The 24,410-nt window shown below is 31.0% G+C and overlaps 1 protein-coding gene across 6 annotated transcripts in view; it reads left to right on the plus strand.

Annotated features, from left to right (window-relative positions):
- LOC143235003 (CD151 antigen-like) overlaps positions 1–24,410 on the plus strand; it is an 86,148-nt gene that overhangs the window by 58,382 nt on the left and 3,356 nt on the right. For all 6 annotated transcript variants that reach the window (XR_013018886.1, XM_076472708.1, XM_076472709.1 and 3 more), the window contains 6 exons: positions 1,839–1,930; positions 3,856–4,065; positions 6,753–6,827; positions 13,705–13,803; positions 17,761–17,970; positions 21,489–21,572. Coding sequence is in view for 5 of the 6 variants with exons in the window: in XM_076472708.1 (XP_076328823.1) it covers positions 1,865–1,930; positions 3,856–4,065; positions 6,753–6,827; positions 13,705–13,803; positions 17,761–17,970; positions 21,489–21,572 (744 nt within the window). In the remaining variant the exon portion in view is untranslated. The remainder of the gene's footprint in view (positions 1–1,838; positions 1,931–3,855; positions 4,066–6,752; positions 6,828–13,704; positions 13,804–17,760; positions 17,971–21,488; positions 21,573–24,410) is intronic.

Here is a 24,410-nt window from a genome sequence, read left to right on the forward strand (position 1 = left end):
CATAAAGATTCAATTTTACTTCAGCGTACAAAGTTCTAGGATATTGATTATACACTGACTGTATCATAGTTAACCCTATGTGTAATCGAAAGGCTCGTATATCAGTAAAACGAAAACAATGCAACCTGATCTACAATTAATTTACGCTTTCCAACCCTACAACGTTTTAGCTTTGAAATTAACTTTAATATATATAATATATATTTACACTTTCCAAACAGTTCATTCAAATAAAACCATAAAAATTCTTGAAAACAGTAGCTTTTATACTTGCGAAGTTACATTGATCTTTAAATGCAGCTACCGTTTGTTTGTTTGTTTTTGAATTTCGCACAAAGCTACTCGAGGGCTATCTGTGCTAGCCGTCCCTAATTTAGCAGTGTAAGACTAGAGGAAAGGCAGCTAGTCATCACCACCCACCGCCAATTCTTCGGCTACTCTTTTACCAACGAATAGTGGGATTGACCGTCACATTATAACGCCCCCACGGCTGAAAGGGCGAGCATGTTTGGCGCGACGGGGATACGAACCCGCGACCCTCAGATTACGAGTCGCACGCCTAACGCGTTTGGCCATGCCGGGCCCTACAGCTACCGTGTATTTGAATATGTAACAATCTTTATTTCTAGGTCTCTTGCTGAATTAAAATTAGTTATTCAAACAATTCTTTCTCGTTGGCAATAAGAATCTGTGGCTAATTGTATGATGAAGCTCTGTTTATGTTTTTCTTTCATCTTGTGGCTAGAATTTCCTCAGCCTATGACTGCTATCTTGTCACTTATCTGACTCAAATTTAGTTTCGAGTAATTTCTAGTTCCTTACAATGGCCTCTGGAATTTATCCAACTGTGGTTTGCGCTGTTCCAAAGGCGTAAACTTCATAACAATTGTTGTTGTATCAAAAGGCTTATGTAAATAGTATTTCGACCATTGCTGTGTTTGTTGTATCCCAGCCAGCCTGAAGAGCTCTGGATTGTGCAAAACGCGTCGTCGGCAATAGATGTGATACAGTCTGGTTGGAAAACTATTATTTTACACCCCTCTACTTATTGAAAATCTGTAAGGGACTAGATTAAGAATGTAGGATTTAAAAGTGTATTAGGCCTAATACTAATATTTTTTTACATAAATATAATTATAACGGCTTATTTTACTAATGTCTATACTGTACAAGGCAATTTGATATTACTTCATCTCCAGTTCCACATCTGGACATGTATGTTGTTAGTCTGTTTCTTTTAAACAACTTTGTTAGCAGATGTAAAACTGTTAAATGTATTTGCTTGTACTTTTGTGATATTTTAATCCGACGATAACTTTATTTATTCATAGACTTATGTCACATGCATCGTTCCCCTCTGATATATAAATATATTGAAATTCCTGTAAAATATGTCTAAAAATACAGATACAAGTCACGTACAATTTTTCAGTAAAAGTTTAATGATTATATTTTACTTGGTAAACCCATTGTTGAATGGTGAAAACTGTATAAAACATGTAAAATCTCTATTTAAACTTTATTAAGTGACTATTTTTTCGCAATACATATTTTAAAGGTGAAATAGTAAGAGTTTAATATCAAAACGCAATATAAAAACAGAAAAGATAAAATATGGAATTCTAAAAACATTTTTCACACAATGTCAATTGCAGGTGACTAGAATCCCGCAATAAATATGTCCAAATCGGTGCATAATACGCAGCACTATAGTATATTTGATTGATTTATAAGTTTATGTTCTATGATGCTTTATTGTACCAAAATTTACTTATCGATAAATAGAAAAATTCAGTGCTCGTGAAATTCTAAAGCTATCTATTTGTATATGTTATTAGTTTCGATCTCGTTCAAATTGTACAAGATGGCATTGGGCTGTGGAGCTAAATGTGCCAAGGGCACCCTTATTGCATTTAACGTGGTTTTTTGGGTAAGTTGTCTTTTATTCCTGATAAGTACGTTTAAATGTTTTTAATATTCTTTAAGAAATTTTGCAGAATATAATGAATTATTGCTTTTATAAATAAACCTCGCTTAGACACAGTTAAGTTATTAAGACTTTAAAGGATAATGGTGTTCTCTCTAATTTATCAGTTATCGCCTGATCGTGAATGTGTTATGAATTTTCACATAAGTTAAACAATTAATTTTTTCAATTACTGGTAAAAATAGAAATTATCTAGCTTAATATAGAACACGTAATCTATATTTTAAATAACTTTGTTTTGAAGACACTTTATAGAATTAATTAAGTTTACTTTCAAACCATTTCGTAGACATTAATAGAAACTGATCAAATTTTCAAATTAGCGTGAATGAAAAAAATGATAATCTTGCATACAGATGCTTCCATATAGAATATAAAATGCCTTACTTTCAGAAACACGGGTAGTAAAAAAATACTGTAAGATTTTAAGTCAGATAAAAGTTATCTCTGATGTATATTATATCAATGTTTCTTTTCCGCCTTAAACATTTGTTCCACTTTCTCTGCTTTACACGTGTATTCACGTTAGAATACAAACGCTCTTTGTTTGTGATTTTATTATTTTCGGATAATCTGGAAAATTTGGAACATCGAGAAATAGTCTCTCTCTTTTTAATAGAGACCTCCCTTGAAATTCTCGACAAAAGAATATCCTAAACGGACTTTTAACTATATTTTATTATGAAAGACGTATCCTAAACAGCAGCCTATCAGATGTTAGTGCTTGTTTTTGAAGTTGCAATTCTTAATAATTAACGAAAAAGATATGATGCATAAAGTGCTTGATCGCATAATTTATTCATTTTATTACACCATAAAAAATGTTTAAAAACATTTAGTTATACCATAGATCTTACAGAGGAAGAGTTCTGCATTTGATAACAACTGCTGAAGAAAAATATATTACGTTATATATTGTAAGTAACTTTTCAATAATAAGCCTGCCTCAACAGTCACAAGCAAATAAACTAATCACAAATGTACTAATAAACTAAAGTTATCCGTCAACTCCTTCTCTGAAACGTCAATAATCATTCGTATATCATTTTTAATGATCCTAATCTGAATTAAATAAATTTAGATAGCAAAAAATAAACTATTTTTGTCAGCATAGAAGAATTCAAATGGTATCATCTTTTTTGGCACATTATACATAATTGATAATATTGAAATAGCTCAGTGTAATGTCGAGTGTATATTTAGATTTTTTATTTTCTAATAAAATTCGAGATATTGCTGTTTCTAGTTTTTGTCTCTTATGATTGTGTATCCGAGTTATCTCATCATAACGATATGTTAATACATTTATTACGCAAAGACTCGACTGTTTTTCAAAAAAAAACATTAACAAGATAAATACCTACCAGTCGATATTGTAAAGTAAAGAAGCAGCATTTGAAGTGCTGTTTTCAGTACTGAGGAAAAACATTGAACTAGTGTCTGGGATGGAGGAGTTGTCATATGAGGAGAGATTATGATCCTTGAAATTATTTTCTCTTAAAAACAGAAGAGCTTGAGGGATTTTGATTGAAGAGTTTAAGATTGATTAAGGAATTGATAATGTTGATGCATCAACATTTTTCATATTTAACAGCAACAATTATAGAACTATGGGAAATAAAATATCGATGTAGGAAAGATAGAAGCCGTCTTCAGCTAAAACTTTTTTTTTATCGAATCGGGTTGTTGAGTTTAAAAGAAAGCTTGATCTATATGTATGAATGGTAAAAGCTGACTTTAATTTATTTAATAGTTTTAATTTAGTTTAGAGGATGGGACAGCCAATATGGACCAACAGATCCCTTGTTGTCCCTAAACATTATGTTATGTTATGTGAGAGCTTATTAAATAATATTTCTTTCGAACAGCTTTCCGGTGCTGGCATGCTTGGTATTGGTATATACTTTCTTGTCGATACAGACAAAGTAACTCTCTACCGTTTATACTATACGGATGGAGATTATGTTTTGATCCAGTACCTGGCTTACGGTTTAATTGGAGTTGGAGGGCTAGTGTTTGTCGTGGGTTTCTTTGGATGCTGCGGAGCTGTAAGAGAAAGCAAATGTATGCTCCTCACGGTAAGGTTCTGAACCACCTTGTGGAATTTATTATAATTAATTCTATTAATACAGTTAAATCATGGTAAAATTACTGTAAAAATGGTAATGGAATTGTGTAATTTTGAAGGTAAGCACTATTGTTTAAAAGCTTAAGATAATCCACAAAGTTCATATCAAATATTACACCTACTAAGTTTATAATGGTTGAAATATTACTCCTAACCAGACATGTAGTGATGAAATATATTTACAGTACTTGTGCTTGTAGATTCTATTAACTCTTTTTATCAAAAGTTTACTAAAATATCTTGCAGTTTGACTGACAAGTATTGGTGATGAAAACTCTGTGAAATGTTATTGGAAAATCTGCACTTAAAGCTTTTAGCAGTGTATTTTTGAAGCCTACCTGAATACTTCTTTAAGGCCATTATAACACCTATAGGATAATAAGAATTCATCTTAACACCATTACTGAGAATTCATTACAACATTTATAGGATAATATGGGTTCATTTTAACACCATTACCGAGAGTTTATTACAATGTCTATGCGATATTAAGGGTTCACTTTAACACCATTACGTAAATTTCATTACAACACCTATATGATAACAAAGATTCATGTTAACCCTACAGAGAGCTCATGTACAAATTCATTCTATATTTCTGCATGTTGAAGATTTATATCCTCTTTTTCTCAGGTATAAACGTTACCATTTCTGTAAAAACATTGAGTAAAAGTTTTTTTATTCATATATTTCTTTCACACACGCACACACAAACGTAACCCTGATGTTACACATCACTGTAAAGACGTTTATAACTCTTCTGTGTCTCTAAAAATACTAAATTTGATTTAATTTCCTGATACATTTTACTATTGATGGCCTTGACACAACTGTTACAACCTTGTTGTACTTGCCTTTCTCTTTCCCTTCTATTCATCTACTTTATTTTGATTGTATTTATTTCTATTAAGAATTCATTGATACTATTATACACAACAATTGCTGTTTATTACTATAATCAACAACACAAAAATGTATCTCAACGGCTGCTATGGGTATTAACAATTTTACTGATAAGGAGAGGTTAAGAAAAAAACCTGAAGATGACCTGCAAAGGTCAAAACTTTGTTTTCTCCTTATCAGTGTTAAAACCCATACCAGCCGTTCTGAAATACATTTTTATTTCAAGTGGGTTTCTCGTCATCAAGAATTAACAACACATACATTTAGAACAGGGTCTTGTTTCTTACTAGCAGCATATTACTTCTTTCTTTGCCTCTCTCCTGATACATTCATCCTCTCTCACATATCTCGATCTTTTTTTTTTTCTTTTTCGCCAAACAACTGCCTTTTATATACCTTTCTCCAACCCAGGCAAAAGAAGCCTGTTTCTTTATGAGTTTGTAAATGTATTTTGATTATAATGTTTCTTAATCAGACGAAGTCGCTCCCTGCTAGTACAGCGATAAGTCTACGGATTTACAACGCTAAAATCAGGAGTTCGATTCCCCTCAGTGGGCTCAACAGATAGCCTGATGTGACGTTGCTATAAGAAAACACACAAACACACACATACAAAGTCTTGTTTTCTTTATACCACTGAACAAGAAAGACAGCCGCTTCCTCTAATCATTTCCTAACGACTTAGAATGTTGTAGTCATCTAGTTCATTAATGACTGACCAAAATCCATCCGCTTTCTTACCTCTCTCAACAGCACCCGATATTTCTTACATATACCGTTATAGCATACTATCCACATACTCTACTTGAATGTCATACTTTTCTACAACTCATTTCTGTTTAAATCTTAAGCATTCATTTCCTTGTTCTTGCATAAATACACAGAACGTAAGGTTATTTGTTTGTAGTACTTATAGTACTTTCACATACGCTGTTGATATTCTTGCCCCTGATTTATTAGAAAACTGTATGATATTCATATATTTATTTTTATATCTAACAGTACTGGATATTACTGTTCACTCACAGTATTAACTTTCCTATTGCAGACACTGTACTATCTACCGCACATTGGATGGTCAGGCCCTTGTTTCTGTACACACGCTCTCATATACCAGCTTTCATATTTCTCTTTATGTTGTAGGACAGAAAGGAGTTAATATCTTTCTCATCTACTTTAAAAACAGCATGAATATTATTCCCATAGAAACACAATTGAGTCATCATACCGTAGTTCACCCACAAAAATAGCGCTAAAAATAATGTTTAACTACGTTTTTGAACTTTTTAACTGTAGAGACATTCACATTAGTTTTTTTCTGGTAGTGTAGAAAAGTTAGTGGTTTTTATTCAAGCTCAATCACTCAAAGAATGTTGTTAATTCTACAACAATGCAATTCAACAATGGAGCTTATTATCAAGTTTCTTTTAAAATAACGTGTGGAAGGTTACGCGAAATATTTTAATCATATTTGATTACATATTATTGTTTTGCAAAAAGTACAATCACAGTACTGACACCAACAAACTTTATATCTTTCTTTCTGTTGAAGCACATTCTAAACACTTAATCTTCTTTCACAGTATTTGAAAATATCTGCTTTATTCTTTGAATATAACCATTGGTTATTCTGAACTATCTGTCGTTTTGGCCTAAATGGCGAGCATTTCTAATGTATTTTATTCCAAAATTCCTCTCACTGATTAAATTTAAGAAAAATATGTTATTTTGCAGTATTTCGTTTTCCTCTTCCTCATCCTTGGTTGTGAAATTGCTGTTGGAATCTTAGCAGTTATATTCAAAAACAAGGTAAGATACTTGCAAAAACTGAATCAAATATGTATTGTAAAACTAACAGGAAATAAAGAAATACGTACATAAATTTGGATTAATATGTTGTATTCTTCACAAGATTAGCATAAGAACAAGGTGGAAAGTTTAGAAAAAACTTTCGTTTACGACTTTCTAAGCATTCAGACTTTTCTGAGCGAAAAATTATATATTATTGTATGTATATAGGTGTAAAAAGTAAATTAATTAATTGTCTATAGGCAATTTTTATGGGAATTTTACATTGTATAATTTTAGGGTAGTTTAATTCGACTTTAAGGTTATAGCTAAATATTAAGAGTAACTGCCTTTCCACAACTCGCTACAGACAACGAAAGGCAGTAGGAGTTGAGACGTCATAGACTCAAGCAATCGACTTCCAAGGTTTAACCGATTCTCCTTATTTTCCGACCAGAGTGACATCTGAATTTGTGTATTATCTGGTAGATAGAATATCCCCAACGCATTTAGGTACGATGGCCACAGATATTATCCGTTATGATTTAATGATGGCAACGAGGACAGGCAATGGAGAATAATTCTGTATTTTTGTCTCATTATAATGTTTTTGTTTTTCATCAGGAATAAATTGTTTAATAATTATTTAATCGAAAACGTAAATTATGTGGCGTCACATAAGAGGCTTGATATGCAGTGAGTGCCATGCTTCAATAATGTGTGATTAAAATAAGTTTATATATTCTGGTTAAATAAGAAATAACTAGTAATGAGCACATTGTTACCACGTGCTAAATTCTATACAGCTTTGCTTCTTTCATTGGGCTAGTAAACGAAAGATCATATACGTATGGAGAAAGAAATCAAACTTGCAACTGAGCTTGTTATGCGTATTATACATTCATAATATTATTTTCCTTATAAATCTAATGTTTTATCGTTGCAATTTCATTTCGTAAAAAATTATATTTGTTTTAGTGTACTACCTGCATATAACAAAGAGAAGACCTTTGCACTAATACTTTACACATTGTTTTTAGGAATTATGATTGCGTGCCTTGTAACTCTAATTTAACATAATTAGAATATTTTAAAATGATACAGAATAAAAGATGTTGGACTATTCTGTATTACCACTCCAGGCGTCGAACCAACTTCAAAATTCACAGAATATTTAAATTGTTTATAAATATTTAAAGACATTATGGATCGAAGAGCAAATATTTCAACAACAAAATTGTCTATCTATGGGAAAAGAAAAATCTTAAACGAAAAAAAATGAAATTAAGTCTCTTTCTCTTGAAATGCAATGCAATGATCAAGCACTATCCACTCCCCCTAGTGGCACAATGGCAAATCTATGGACATTCAACGATAAAAACCAGAGTTCAATATTCGTGGTGGGCGCAGCACAAGCAGCCTGTCATGGAACTATACGCTTAACTATAAACAGACAATCAAGTCAATGATGAGCTTGCGTGAAATTGAAAACACTCACCTTGATATGTTATTAGTTGGTTGGACAATAACTTTCCATACATTTTAGTTTCCTACTCACTGTTGTAACTCTAACTTACAAGAAGCTAAGCAATTTAATTAAACCTACAAAAATCAGAACGTATTCTTCAAAAACGTAATTCACCTGATAATTCTGTGAAAATAACAATTATGCAAAATATTATACTACATCTAAATTAATCAGGCTTACATATGATACCAAATTGGCTATATTATGTCCTTTCAACACTCTTATACGAAATTAATTTTCAACACATATCACGACGAAGGCTACTACAACACATCGTCTTCGACTTATTATTACCGAAAATGGTATGTATTTTTTGGTTCAAATCATCCCACCATAATACACAATTTTTTTATATTTTATAAATATCAGCTGAGCTATAGTTATAATAATCAACTTAAAATAACCCTAATAAAAAAGTGTAATTCCTTTGATTAGACCACGAATAACGTGTCGTCTTAGTATTATTGTAAATAACAAATAGTATAAAATTATCTTCCGACTTCATAACAAAAAAGTGTTTTGGATGAGACACATTACAAGCGCTTTTACAGATTAAAAAAGTGAATATAAATAAGCATCATAAACTGCACAACGAGTAAATGGAGATTACAATATATCAATTGTGAGAAGGCAAAATTATTGTTATAAAATAGTATCGATCACACATACACATGTCGTTCCTTTTAATAGAAGTCATGCCGGTTTTTCGAACAGGTAACATAAAAAGACTGAGGAAAGACAGCTAGTCACATAAAAAGACTGAGGAAAGGCAGCTAGTCATCATCACTCTCCGCCAACTCTTGGGCTAACCTTTTTTCAACGAATAATGGAATTGACCATCATATTATAACACCCCCGCGTTTGAAAGGGCGAAAATGTTTATTGGGGCATGGATTCGAACCTGCGATCCTCAGATTGCGAGTCAAGTGCCTTCAACACCTGGCCGTGCTAGGTCTAAACACAATCAGTTGTCATTTTGTGTTTATATGCTTGTGCGTATTGTCTAGGTGTCCGAGCAACTACACTAATGCGTCAGAAGCAATTGTGTTATTATGTTGACAACACTTGTAGCTACTTCGCAATAGTTTGCTGCAACTGATCATTTTCCAAACATCCGATTACTTTCCACGAGAGTGCAACATCCAAGTGTCTCCTGTGAGGTTCAGTCATGGCTCGTCAACATCTTAAAACACTTTTAGTGTTGTGATTTATTCCATAGTGATACGTAATAGAAGACTTTGTAATTATCATATATAATAAAGTTGAGTGACCAATCATTTCCAATTCAGATTGATTTGCATGGAGATAAATTGAGGAGAGAATTAGCATTATTTTATAACACTGGCTTGTTTCTTGTCACAGCTTACAATATTGCAAATTACAATTATTTTGTAATTGTTATGTACAGAGTATAATATTTGTGCGCTACATACACGTACGGTCTTGTTACAATCTCAGTATAAATAGTTTGTTTGTATCTTAAGGCGGCTGTTATGAGTACTAACACTTTTACAGAGAGCAACGTTTCGACCTTTTCAAGTCATCTTCAAGTTAACAAAGATAAAGTTTGTAACTGACCGTTGCAGGGCACATGTCTTAGGGACGAGAGTATAAATGGGTACGGGATTGTATGAGCGTTGCAATATATGTTAAGTTATTAATTAGTATAGCTATAAAGGTGTTCCTTTGTATTAATTTACTTTTGGTTTGAGTTGTTGTAAAAGTACACCCTTGTGCAAATTAATTGAAACAAGACGGAAAATTACGATTTTTTCAATTTTTTGCTTTTTATTTCTCAGAATCTAAAAATTACTCGCAAATTAATACATGATACGACCGCCTTTATTTTTCAGAAGATCATTAATCCGCTTTGGCATCGAGTCCACGAGTTGACTGCAATCTTTACTAATTTTTGGATCGCGGTACCACACCTCAATTATGGCCTCAATTAGCTTATCTTTCGTAGTACAGTCTTCTAGTACAGTCTTCACAGTTTCGATGTGTGGCACGGAGCCAGATCTTGCTGAAAAATGCCAGATCCATTTGGAAATCTCTTTTTCAATTCTGGAACGACTCTTCTCTGCAAAACTTCGATGTACTGTGGGGTCCTTGCATCGTACCTTCTACGATATGTAAGCCTCCGACACCACAGTAGCTGAAAAAGCCCCAAAACATATTCTTCAAGGGATGTTTTACGAACTGATTGATGTGAGATTCTCGAAGTTTCTCACCTGGAGATCTGCGAACATGCAGACTTCTTTGACCCCGTACGAATAAATGAGTCTCGTCACTGAATAACATCTTCCTCCATTGTTCTTGCGTCTAGTTCTTGTATTTCAGACCCCATTGATACCGTTTTTTCGTCATTGAGTTGGTAAGAAATTGTTTTTTGACTGGTCTCCTTGCCCTTCTAATGCAATTTCGAATGACGTAATATTCCTCAGAATTTCGTCATATATCCAAAAAATAGATCAACCGTACTGCAAAACATAGCTAATGACGCCGTCTGTGTGAAAAAAAATGACTATTAATGGAAATCAGCGGGTCCAGCGAGTCTACACCGGTCACCATGCTGAAAATATTGTAAAATGACCATTTGTTTCAATTAATTTGCACAAGGATGTAGGGCTTCTTTGATTTTACGTTTATTTATATTTGTTTCCCTATTTAGTATCTGAGTAGTTTCTATGGTTCTGTTTTATTTATTTGATTTGCAGTGTTCAAAAACGTGTGGTGTTTTTTGGTTGTTTTTTTTTATCTGGTTTTCATTTTTCTGCTTGTTTCTCCAGAATAGAAGTCGTGCCAGTTGTACCTGGTTTATGAATAAATTTGGTGTTTGCTGGAGTGTTGTGTTTTGTTATAAGTTTTTTCCAAACGTTGGTTATTTTTGCGCTGAAATCGAGAATATATGGTATCCAGCAGTGTGAGGTTTTGTAGTTTGTTGTATCTTGGGATTTATTATCGTTTATTTGTTGTTGGTCTAGGTGTGTGTGTATAATTTTTTCAACGATTTTTGGAGGAAATTTGTTGATGTTGATAAAGTGTTGTTTATTTTGTTGATTTCATTGTTAATTTTATCGGGTGAACATAGTTTTGTGTCTGCAGTTATTTGGTTTTTTAATGTTGAGTTTTTGTTTCATAAGTTGAGTCCCAGGAAATGTATAGTCCAGTATGAGTGATTTTTCTACGGATTTCTGTCTTGAATTGTGTGTCGATTATTGTGATCTTGAGATTCAGTAATGATATTTGATTTTTTTTCCTGTTCACAGGTGAACTTAATGTTGGAGTGTATGGAGTTAACGTGGTTGAAAAAACTAAGTGTGTGTTCTATAGATGTAAATCCAGCAACTGTATCATCAACATACCTGTACCAGAATAGTGGTGGGTATAAGGCTGAATTGACTGCTTGAAATTCAATCTGTGTCATAAAAATGTTGGCTAGAACCAGTGACACGGGATTCCCCATACTTAGGCCATTTATTTGTAGGTAGTTTTGTTTATTGAACATAAAGTTAGTTTCAGTGGTAATGAATTCTATAAGGGTTGCTAATAGGTTGCTGGGGATGTGTATCAATGAGTTGGGGTTTTAGATATAAAGTTGTAAAGCTATTTTACAGACTTCAGTTTTTTGGCCTTCTACGAAGAGGGAGATTACATCAAAACTGGCCATTAAGACATTAGGATTTAGTTGATTAAGAATATATTTAAAGTTAAAAGAGACTTTGAAAAAGGAGTCGGCTGATGTTAAATATTTAGAAAATGTCACACTGTATGTTTACCGAGGTTGTAGTTAAATTATTCATATGTCGAAGTTATGGATCGTAATGGACAATCATATTCAAAGAACAAAAAAAAAGAAAAACTTAAAACATTCGCACGTTTTTTAACACTGTAAATGAAATAAACAAAACAGAATCATAGAAAACACTCAGATACTAAGTGGGGAAAAATATATAAATAAACATAAAATCAAAGAAGCCCTACTTATAAAACAACTAAAACCAAAATTAAACCAGTATAAAGAAACACCTTTATACCTATACTAATTAATAACCTAACATATACTGCAACGCCCTTACAGTCCCGTACCCATTTACACTCTCGTCTCTAAGTCATGTGCCCTGCAAACTCTCCCTTTGTTAACCTGAAGATAATCTAAGAAGGTCGAAGCGTTTTTCTCTGCTTTATTAGTAAAGTTAATACCCACACCAGCCGTCCTGAGATACATTTCTACTTCAAGTGGACTTCTCGTCATCACGAAATTGCTTGCTTGTTTATTTGTCTGTAATTAAACACAAAGCTACACAAAAAGTTATCTGTGCTCTACCTGGTTTCTACTATTATAAGTCCGCAGACACCTCGCTGTGCCACTGGGGGCAGTATAAGCAGAAAACAAAATGAAGTACGGTACAAATATACCACAAACATTTCATACGTTGCAAGGCTGGGGAGACCGTAGGTGAAATACAAAAGGAACTTTCGTTGGATTTTCTGCCATCCGCATGTTGTTTGTAGACATTATATTGTAAAAGCTTAAAATGTACTTTTTAAGTTCCATTCATTAGTCCAACCAATCTTGCTTCAACAGTTGCTCACAAAAACTTACAAATATTGTTTATTTTTATATCAGTATTCCTAAGAAATAGCATGTTAATATAATAAATAGTTTATAATGTTCTTTATTTCTTGTTATTCTCTTTGGAAGGTCTTTTTTATGTCATTCATTGTAACATAGGTAAAACTTCAAAAATTTTACAATGTTTAAATCAGTTGTTCGATTCCCTTCAATGAAAAAAACTGATAGCCTGATGTGACTTTGCTATAAAAATTAAAACGCACATTAAAATTATATATTTTTTTAATAATTGGAAGTTATATATCTTTAAATTCATGTATGGATGGACGTGTTTTGTAACAATAAGTTTCTCTGGAACAAATGTAATTTTTCGTAAGAAATATTTAAAATTTACAGAATTTATGAATCTCAAATGAGACAGTAAATTTAGACTGTTGATCAGTTACTTCTTAGAATGTCTTTCTTGGGTGGATTAATGAGATTTACAAAAAAGCAATACGGTACTTTTCACATTCGTATTGTAAACCATTTCAACAAGTTAATTCTAGTCAAAAGTGTAAAACAATTAAAAGTACTGTATCGGTAAAATTATGAACTTTTAGATAGTTTTTCAGTATTAGGATATTTTGTTTTAATCCTATTTCAAGTTATTCTATGACAAGCACCTGTTATCAGAAGTTTAACTCTTATATAATAAACGAGTAAATATTTTATTTCCCCAAACAAAGTTTGTGTTATATTTTCAAATGATCGTTTTCATCAATTAAAACTTTAATTTTTAAATACTTTTATAGGTCATCAAAGGGATGAAGGACAACGTGACTTCCAAATTGAAGAACAAGTATGGAATAGATGAAACCATAACAGAATCCATTGATTTGGCCCAAACGAAAGTATGTATTTGTCTGTCTGTGTGTGTGTGGCATTTCAGTTATACAAAAATTAATGTCACATAACAAATCATAAAAATGTATGACTGGCTTGTAATGAGAGGTAGTTCATTGTTTCTTTGTTTTTTCAAATGTCATTCAATAGCCATTAAAATTCGAAATAATGAAAGCATATTCCTAATTACAAATTTTAAAAGACAATAATAAACATTGCAGAGTTGTGTAATATAATTATTCCGAATCCGAAAACGATATCCAATTATCTTCATTACGTACAGATTTGTCACGAAACATCATACGTACTTTTACATAAGTGAATTATTTTCACTGAAATCAGGTCACATTTTGTTATGCTTAAAATGTTGACAACCACTGGCTATAAACTTCTCTAGACCAATAGCGACGCGTGAGTCTTATCTAAAACTCACATATAACAAACATAATAACAATAATCTTTATTGTGGTAAATGAAATCATATTGTTTTCTTCTCGATATGTAAAAAGTCGTTACATTATAGAAAACATGAATATTATTTTCGAAATCTGCATAGCTGAATTATGGAAAATCCATTATTAAAACCAGAACAACTTTTATGAAGTTTAAAATTCACAGGCCTCTGTAATCTTTATTATAATATAAAACAATATATTTAGGTTTTTAAATCAGTATAAACTCTAAAAATTTTGTATTATGATTTTAAAGATCATCTGTAAGATCAGCTATAATATTAAAAATATGATTCAGAAAATTTGATCATCATATATATTTTAAGATACATCGTTTAGGAAATAATTGTGAAAGAAACTCAATTCGCACACACACTGAAGTTAAACACAGTTAATTTTCAAGTAAATGGTTACTTTATCATTAGTACACTACATTATTACAGTAAATACTAAAGAAAAGCGAATACTTAATATGATACGCTAGTATTTTATATCTGTTCCAATAAAGAGCAGCACACCTTGTTTTATGTTACCATAAGTGTTATTTAGCCACGTTTTTAATGCTACCATAAATATAAGTCAGCTAAACTGTTTGATGCTACCATAAGTATTACTCCAAGTTTTCCAAGTTTTTTATTCGTTTTTGACTTTCTTAATTTCCACGTTAGACCATTCAACCTTAATATTCAAGTCTTATTTCTGAGGGAACTACATAATGTATAAATCTGCTTGTACTCGTCATCAGTCAGGATGCCATCAATTTTGTATGGGTTTCCAAATACCATTGAATGAAACCCCTAATATGTTTCATTGTAAATATTGTTCATTGATTGAGTCATTAAACAACCTATTATTGATTTCTGTCAAACAACTTGAATCTTGTTTCACCTGTAAAGAACACGCTTTTATAAATTTTCTAGTCCTATTATTTAAATTTTCAATCCCAGTAAAGTCTTTTGGGTTGCTTATTCCTCCAAAGTAGCGATTTTTAAGTAAATATACATCCATTGACGTCACCTAATATTGTTTCGTACATCAGTGTTCTAGAAGTAGCATTCACACATATACTTACAACTAGGTCATTGGCAAGATTTCTAATGGAATGTCATGTACCACGTGAAAAGCGTAATCTGAGTTACCAGTATTATGTTTGAAACGTTTGAGTTCTTTACTTATGCTACCTTGTTATCAACACTACTAGATTCACATACTCTTTTCCAGAATTTCCATCCAACTCCTACTCAAACATAAAATTTTCCCTGAATCTGTTGAATGGAGAAGCTAAAACCCTGATTACTTTACATTCATCATTTAACGTTTTTGTCCTATGAAACAAGAATGTAGTTACTACACAACATAAGCATAGACAGCCAATCACACTGTAAACTATCAACACGTTACCGTACACTAGCACAAATAACTTTGATACTATAGAAGAAAAGAAATCAAATATTTGCATTTTATTCTATTTATAGTTCTACAACAGCTACAAGCTTGGTGATGCCAAGTTAACCTGATGAAACGTTGTACTATAAATATTTTATTCTGTATATCTAAAAATAAAAAATAGTCTTAAATCGTTGCAGATCATTTAACAGTCTCAAGCAAAACATTTTTGGACAGTTGTTACAATTACGTAAAGCCAAATAAACCATTAAATGAAAAAATGAAAGATCAACAATTCTCCTGTTCTAATTACAACTTAACCTTTAACTTTTTTACAAAATTAATTTGTTTGTTTTTTTAATTTTTCAGCAATATTTATTTCCTTAGGAATTGATACATACATTATCATTCTTGCAATATCTTACTATCTGTCTTAATATTTTAAACAACGCATTTCACTGGGCGTCTACATTCAGCTGTTCAATACTTAGTTTAGGCTATCCTGTTATGTGCATAAAATTTTCAGAAAAGTACCGAGCAAATAAATTAGTTTTCATGTTAAATTAAAAGTATGAATATTACAGTAGTTTTAACACTTTTTTTAAAACATTCTTCATCGAAAAGCACACATTACACTATGTAACACAAATTTTGTTCCTGGATAGTATATGTTATTTCTTAATTGCTTATGTTGTAAAAGCACAGAAAATGGTCATTATTCCCTTCAAACTTTGCTTTAATGACCTGGAAATTAACCTATTTTCTATGTAAAAACTGGCAAATTTGCACATTTTTATTTATATAAGGTCTGAATAAAACAACATATCAATCAAGATTTACATGTATTTATACTAAAGTTATACAAAAATGTTTAGAAGTGAGTAGTTTTTAGAGATTTGCGACTGTAATGTTAATAACTTTCACGTATCAGCCCCCAACTATAGTCACCCATTATGTTTTCGTTATAAACTCCCAGGTCACAAAAGCAAAGTTTGAAGAGAAAAATAGGTGTGTTTTTTTCATTTACTATAGGCATAAGCAATCGGGAAATAGCACTTTCTGCCAAAGAACAAGAAAAAGTAAAAATTTTGTTGCATAGTGTTATTAAAGTTGCAAAGAAAATTTTCCTTTGAAAGGTCAACTGGTTAACAATTTGATAATTATTTATTTCACTGTAGTTATCAGATAAACATTACAATTTATAATCCTTACATAACATTGCGTCTCTTTTTGTAATTATTTTACCTACGGTAGAGTTAACAAACCGTCTATCAAACAAGACTTCATCAAACAAACATTCTTAATTCTTACTTATTCTTAATTTATTTAAATTTTACTTTCTGCCCATTTTTATTATTCTACTCGCTCTTCATGACGAATGTCATGTATATCTTTCCAATATAGATACAATATACTTATTTTGCCTTTTACTTCATCAAATTAATAAACGAAAAGGAACATTATGTTCCATTTAAACAAATTTATTATCTCGATGTTTCGTTTCATATAGCTCGTTTGGTGTGTTTTCAATTTGATGCTAGACTAAGGTATAACTGACGTTTTTAAAAAGACGTGAGAGACCAAAGCAAAACACTGATCCTCAGACATAGTCGACTATTTTACTATTGGAAATTAAATTGTTATACTGCATTACAACTGGAAATTAAATTATTACAAACATTGTGTGAGATATGTAAGTTTGTAAAATTAAATACTTATCAGTATGAGTGGAAACATATGTCAACAACCATTTATAACAGCTTAAGAAAAAAGAGATTATACTGGGTTTTAGTGTTTAACAGCTTGATTGAAAGTGCCGAACGCGAGTTCCTTAGTTTTGGTCACTAAAATTTCAAATATTTCACAATATTAAGTTGAGCTAAGGATCAAATATAAATAAAAAATCTAGAAAATATGGTTTTCATCTGAATCAAGAAATTGTTGCTACTTTCTTTTGCTGTAATTATAAATTTGTTTAAAGTTGTGTTTAAATAAATAACTTAGTTTGATTTTAGTATTTTGACTAGATTTCTGTGTGACAATCATGTTGTTGTTTTTCAAAAGTTGATGGACAAATTTTATGACTTGTGCATGTAAATTATGTTCAATTTTATTATTTACTACAAGTTTGGCTGCTGTGGAGTAAAAGAATCAAAAGATTATGATAAAATTAAGTGGAAGCTTGATAACCTTGGCCAGGGAGACAACGTCAGTAAGACATGTTGTGTCCTAAAAAACCACGACGACATTGACGCTTTCAAAAATCCAAAACCTGTAAACGAAACGCTGTGTCAGTCGCAAGATTTGAAGCAAAACGTTAAATTTCGTCATCAGAAGGTATGGATTTTCGTTACTCTATTGAAATACTAATTTTATTAGTCAACATACCATATTATCAAAAGTTGATATTTACATTTTATGCATACGTACTAATCGAACAACGATAAGTCGACAGATTTACAACGCTAAAATCAAGAGTTCAATTCCCCTCGATGAACATAGGAGAGAGCCCGATATGGTTTAGCTATAAGAAAAAAAAACACTCACATAACTGTAAATTAGTGTTATCTGTAGCAAGGTGAAATATATAGTATTTAAGAGTGAGTTTTTATTGCCAGTTCCATGTTTTATATTTCAAAACTTATAATTGTGTAAAATTTAATGCCTCGTTGTTTTAACAAAGTTGAATTACTACTAGTTTCAAATTAATATATAGAAGTAATTATAATTTATTGTTCATGATCTTATAATACGGTATTTGTCTCTTCCAACACTTGACGATAATGTTTGACTTTAAAGTTTGCGCAAAGCTATAGGAAGGCTGTCTGCGTTAGTCGTCCCTAATGTAGCAGTGTAAGATAGAGAGAAGGAAGCTAGTCATCATCACACACATCATCAACATAAGGGTTACTCTTTTACTAACGAACAGTGGAATTAACCATAATATTATAATGTGCCCTTGGCTAAAAAGACGAACATGTTTAGTGACACCGGGATATGAACCCGTACCCCAAAGATTGCTAGTCAAGTGCCCTAACCACCTGGCCCTGCCGGATCTTGACGATAAGACATTAGAATTAGATATCAAGCTTATCCTGAATTGAGTTGATTTCAAGAAATCGTTTTGTTCAGATTTTATTATCCAATCATAATCTTGTCCATGTAAGAGAAAATGAAAAAAAAACGTTGACTAAATGAATTACCTTAACATTTTGTTCTCTGAATGACGTAATTTCAAATAACTTTACCGGTTCTTGTAGTTTTATTTAGGTCAAAATGCTATTCGCAGAATTACCCTGGATATTCCTGAATTTAAATTTGAAATGTTATTAGGCCACCGGGTTCCTCTCAGAAATGGATCAATAATTTATTCTGAATCTGTCGTTGTAACACGTTGGCTACGCTTAACGCTCATGTCTTTCTCCTGGTTATTGAATAGAGATGCTTATCACTTTAAGTTTTGCAGACACTTCCAAATGCATGTGCCTACTCGATACCTGTGTTAGTTAGTGTACAATTTAAATGGCTTGCTGCTGAAAAAAGTGTTTTGACACAAATAACTTTGTTTTTCCATCATTAACTTATATATATATATATAATACTAATTTCACACACTGATTCCTCAAAATGTACATTTCAGAATCATGTTTACTTAAAAAGATAGAACAGTCGAACAGCAGCAAACTTCTAAATTTGGTCTCTTTTAACGTAAAGAAATCGAGCTATCGTTTACACAACAGACGAATCTCTTATTTTGAGAAAATCGCAAATATTCATTTTAAAAAAAGAGAGAAAAAGTTTTATATAAATGAAGTAAGTAAAGGCACTGTTGTACTACTAATTTTATATACAAATACCGAAAATGTTAAAATACTTTAACAAAATATGCAATATAATAGAAATAAAAGGTTCTCGCATAAATGTAACTTTGTTTTCAGTGTTTGAATTGTTTGAGAGAAATATTATACCCGATGTTATAAAAAAACTATCCGTATAATTTTGTGAATTAAAATGGTGGCACGTAGATTAAAATTTCTTTTACCTCCTGAAGAATTCAGATATACGAATACTCTTTAACCTTCTGAATGCTCATTGGAACTGGAACAACAGTTGAGAGAAGATCCCAACTGGTCATGTAGAAATGAATTGTTCATAACCACATATTTAGAATGCTCCAGTCGTAATCTGAGTATCGCGGGTTCGAATTCTCCTCACACCAAACTGGCTCTTCCTTTCAGCAGTATTTAATGCTTAATTACCAGGTTTTTGCATAAAATAATTATAACAATTCAGTATTAATGAACGCTCTTTATTCACCATTGAAATGAAATATCTCCAGTCAAATAGTTTTCTTTACAAATTTTGATGTAGAATAACGTTCCTTAAAAGAAGACGAAAGACTTTCTACACTTCGTCCTCTCCACTTATGCTTCTATAACAAGCAGTTGCTGTCCATTCAACAAAGTTTCATTAGAATAACGTTAAAACAAATATTCCACTTAAGGAGATATTACAAATATTAATAAATACAATCTTCCAAAGAGATAATAAAGTATAACATTTTTGAAGCATTTGTTCCAAATATTATTATGCAGTGCTAACAGTAGTCGCACATTGTGCTCAATCGCACAACGTATGATTAAATGTATAGAGTAGCAATGAGATCTAAATTGGTATCAACACTTGCCAACCATTTCCCTGGTCTTCATGAAAATCCCTCGAGAAATTGAAGCCTTTTTACTATCGTAAGTACGTCTATAATGGTATCAATACCTGCCAATCTTTTTTTTGTTGATTTTCATAAAAAAGTGAAAATTTTTAGCCTTTTTACTATTGTAGGCACGTCGATAATGCTTTTGTTAATTTTATTGAATCACAACACGAAGACCGATTTTAAAATATCTTAACAATAACATTAACAGCATAAAATGTACAATGAAACATCAGAATTAACATAAGTGTATTAAAAGAATTCTTTGGATTTTGAATATAAGATAAACCATGAAAACAACTTACGATCTTGTCTTCTAATTTTGAAATCTTTATAACAGACATTCAAAGATATTTGGTTGAAATCTTGACTAATTGTTCACATAAACTAACACATGTCTATATAAAGATAGCAAAACATTAAAAAAATTCTAAGTAAATATTGATTTCCCAAAATGTCATAATTGTATCATCCGGAAGTGCTTGAATAAAGCTAAAAAAAAAACAAAAACTTATTGTTCCCAAACGATGGATAACATTAAGTCACTTTATACGTGCAAACGTATTTTATAAATAAAAAAAAAACAACCAAACGAACAAATTTATAATGTTTACGTACACGTAGTTTTAAGTTTTACATTCGAAATACAGGTAATATATCTCCTACTTTAAAAAACAACAAAATATCGAAAGCAGTATATGAATTTATTCTGATGCAATTCGACATACCTGGAGCAATCACCAGATGGCTATAAGCACGTGTGTGTTAGCATTCAAACCTAAAAGTAAACATTCAAGTGTAAAAAATCATACATTGCATGATTGCCAAAACAATTGCAAGAATCTACATATTAACGCCTTCAAATTTATAAAGCAAAGATGAAGCTCAATTAAACAAGTTATTCACAAAACGACTAGTAAATAAATTAGATATTGTATTATGATTTTAGTTATCAGAAACATTTTTAATATTGTTTTTGATACCAAAGCTATTGTGTTTCATTTTATTTTTATAGCATAACATTAAATATAACAAATATGTATAAGACAAATCTTTCAAGTGTTGAAGTGGTCTTAAAGACCCAACCTCAATGTACTTATTTAAATCAATGTATACGTTTTGGTAACTATATGTTTGGTTTCAGGGCTGTTTAGTGAAGTTGGAAGAGTTTATTCGTGGGGAGAGCACGTTGTTGTTGGGTATTGGATGTGGTATAGCAAGCTTACAGGTACGTTGATACGTATTAAGAAATATATTTTTCGTGGACCATCTCCAATATAGCAACCAAATATTTATTTTTAAAAGTCATATAAAGTAAAACTAATTTAGACCAAATGAACGTTTTTGAGTTCGTAAGTGTTAGTCTTACTCTAGCTCATCCAGACTTTGAAAATAAAGGTTCTATCTGTCTATTTGCCACCCAAGAAATTGTGGTTTACAGTTCACTTAAAACAGGAAATTTAAACTTTTTATAGAAGATGAATTATATTCCATTCAATACAGAAGACCACAGAACAGATTTTATGGCTGATCAAGCAAATTCATTTAATCTACTAAATCTTTACGTTTAACCAAGTAAATGTTACCATTAACAAAGATAAGCAATGAGGGACTTAATCTTGCCAAGGAGTAGAATATTTCCTTGAATTATCTGATTTATATAGTAACTACCAAGAATATAAAAACACCTCCCTCATTATGAGAGATGTATCAACCGCCAGACCGGAATACTTTGTTCTATAATCAGTTTCAAAAATTGAACGTGTGTATTGTGTTAAACATGTATCTAAATTCCAGGGCTAAGAAATGTAGAAAAGAAACAATAAATATGTTACCATGTTGTTTATGCATATTATGTGGGCTTTAAAACATCTTTTTTTTTTTACTCACCCTCTGTACTTATATATATATATATATATATATTTATTTATGATTAATAATAAATAAATAAAGCTTACATTGCACAGGGCAAAAGAAACAGCTGACAAAAGTATAGTTTTGGAAGAAGTTAACTGACAATATCTCTCCAAGTAACCTCTAGAACACTACTGACAAACAATGATAAATAAGAAGGATAAGGCCTAAGTGTTTAAGTCTATAATTATCAATAAGTTTACAAAAACCTTTACACACATTTTTTATAAAATTTCTATTCACCAGAAAAATAACAAAGTAAATAACGTAGTTTGAAGAACCAACACTTGTAACAAATTCTTATTAAAATTTCAAAATACATAAAAATATATACAACAGTCTAAAGACATTTTATTCAAATATAGTCACCTTACTCCAAAAATTAATATATTTTATTGTAGTTACTATATTTTAGTTAACACATTTATGTCGATGAATGTAAAAATCAAAATCAAAAATATCTCTTTAGAAAGTAGAAGGCCTCTTACATTTAACTTAATTTCAGTTTGTATAACAGTGGTATTTGTCTCTGTCCATATTTAGTACTTACCTTATTATTGCTAGGAGGACCACATAGACCTCATCGGTATTTTGAACACATTTTTCTAAACTATTTATGCGCCAAATTATTCGTGGATCTATTTAAGAGTAGCTCCCTGAGATCTCACATTATTCTAAATAAATAGATAATAATAATTTTATTTTACTGCTGCTATTACATAAGTCCTTAAAATAACAGTTACGTAACATGAAAAACTCGTTAAGGAGTTTTTATAAATATCCCTCAAGCAACCTCTTTGTGAACTGTGTAATCTAAATACATAGTTGTACGAAAGTTTATTTTCCAATATCTTGTATAAATGTTACTCCCAAAACTTGTTTATTGCATGGTAACAAATTCAAAAAAATAGAAACTGATTCTAACAATCTGGCACATGTTTGTATTTTTTATTTTTTAACATTTTTTGAGGCTTTTTTAATATTGCATTATCTGAAATACAGACTGAACAATCATTTTTACATGTTCGTTTGCACATAAAGATAAAGTTTTAAAAACAAATACAATTACTATAGGTATTCTATGGAAAATATTGTTTAAACAATAAAAAACACCAAAGGAAGTATTAATTATAAAATATGAAACTATATTTTACTAAATTACACATCCTTTCGTATATATACTTATATATATACCTCCTCAACTGCATTCGAACAACCTTAAAAGTGTTCCAGTGTGTCATTTGTCCATAGCATTCAGTGATCAAAAAGTATGATAATTGTAACGATAATATATGCTAAATATTTAATTGATTAAATTAGATCCGAAGATAAAACACCTCTGTAATTTACTGAACAAATCAGTTAGATAATAGCAAACACTGAATATATATAAGTATATATCCTCATCAATGAATTCAGAAGTATTGATTTTTTTTGTTATGAAACGCGAAAGATATAAAAAATCAGCGTTCGATTTTGGTCTTTAGACTTTGTTAAGTCAAAATGATAGAGAAAAAAATAACAGAGTAGTTTCTGGTGGATGTTAAAATGTATATAAATAAAGACGAAGGCTGAACATTTTGTAATTTAGTGAAATGTCTTTCGGTGTGTTGTTAATCGCTTATCTGAAAAGTTATACTGTCTAATAAATGGCTCTAAAGTTGAACTTCAAAATAATCTACATTTCATTGTTACTTTTAATTTCAAAATTATTTTAACAAGTTCAAACGAAGTTATAATATCAAATTTATCCTAAGTAGATAAAATTAATTAAAAACCGACTAAAATTTTTTGTTTATATTTCTAAACTGTCTTACTGTTTTACGATCTTGTACTTTATATCATCATGTAGTATAGCGCTCTTTTTATTAAATACTAATTTTTCTCAATAGATGGCTCAATGGTTTGATCACAGTAAATCAAACGAAAAACAAGTTTAACGTTTAAAAGAAACATTATTAAGAGTTAGCTTTTTTCTGAATTTACCTTGATTTTACTTATTTTGTTGCTATGAAAGTCCTATATATGTAAATTGATTATCTTAATTAGTTAGACAAAACAAGATATTTATTTTAACGTTTTCAAATTTGAGATTATAAGTTCTTAAATTTATAACTGTTTATCATGTTTTATAATGATCAAAATAGTATTG

The sequence above is a fragment of the Tachypleus tridentatus genome, chromosome 12 (genome assembly GCF_004210375.1).
Source record: "Tachypleus tridentatus isolate NWPU-2018 chromosome 12, ASM421037v1, whole genome shotgun sequence".
Classification (NCBI taxonomy): Eukaryota; Metazoa; Arthropoda; class Merostomata; order Xiphosura; family Limulidae; genus Tachypleus; species Tachypleus tridentatus.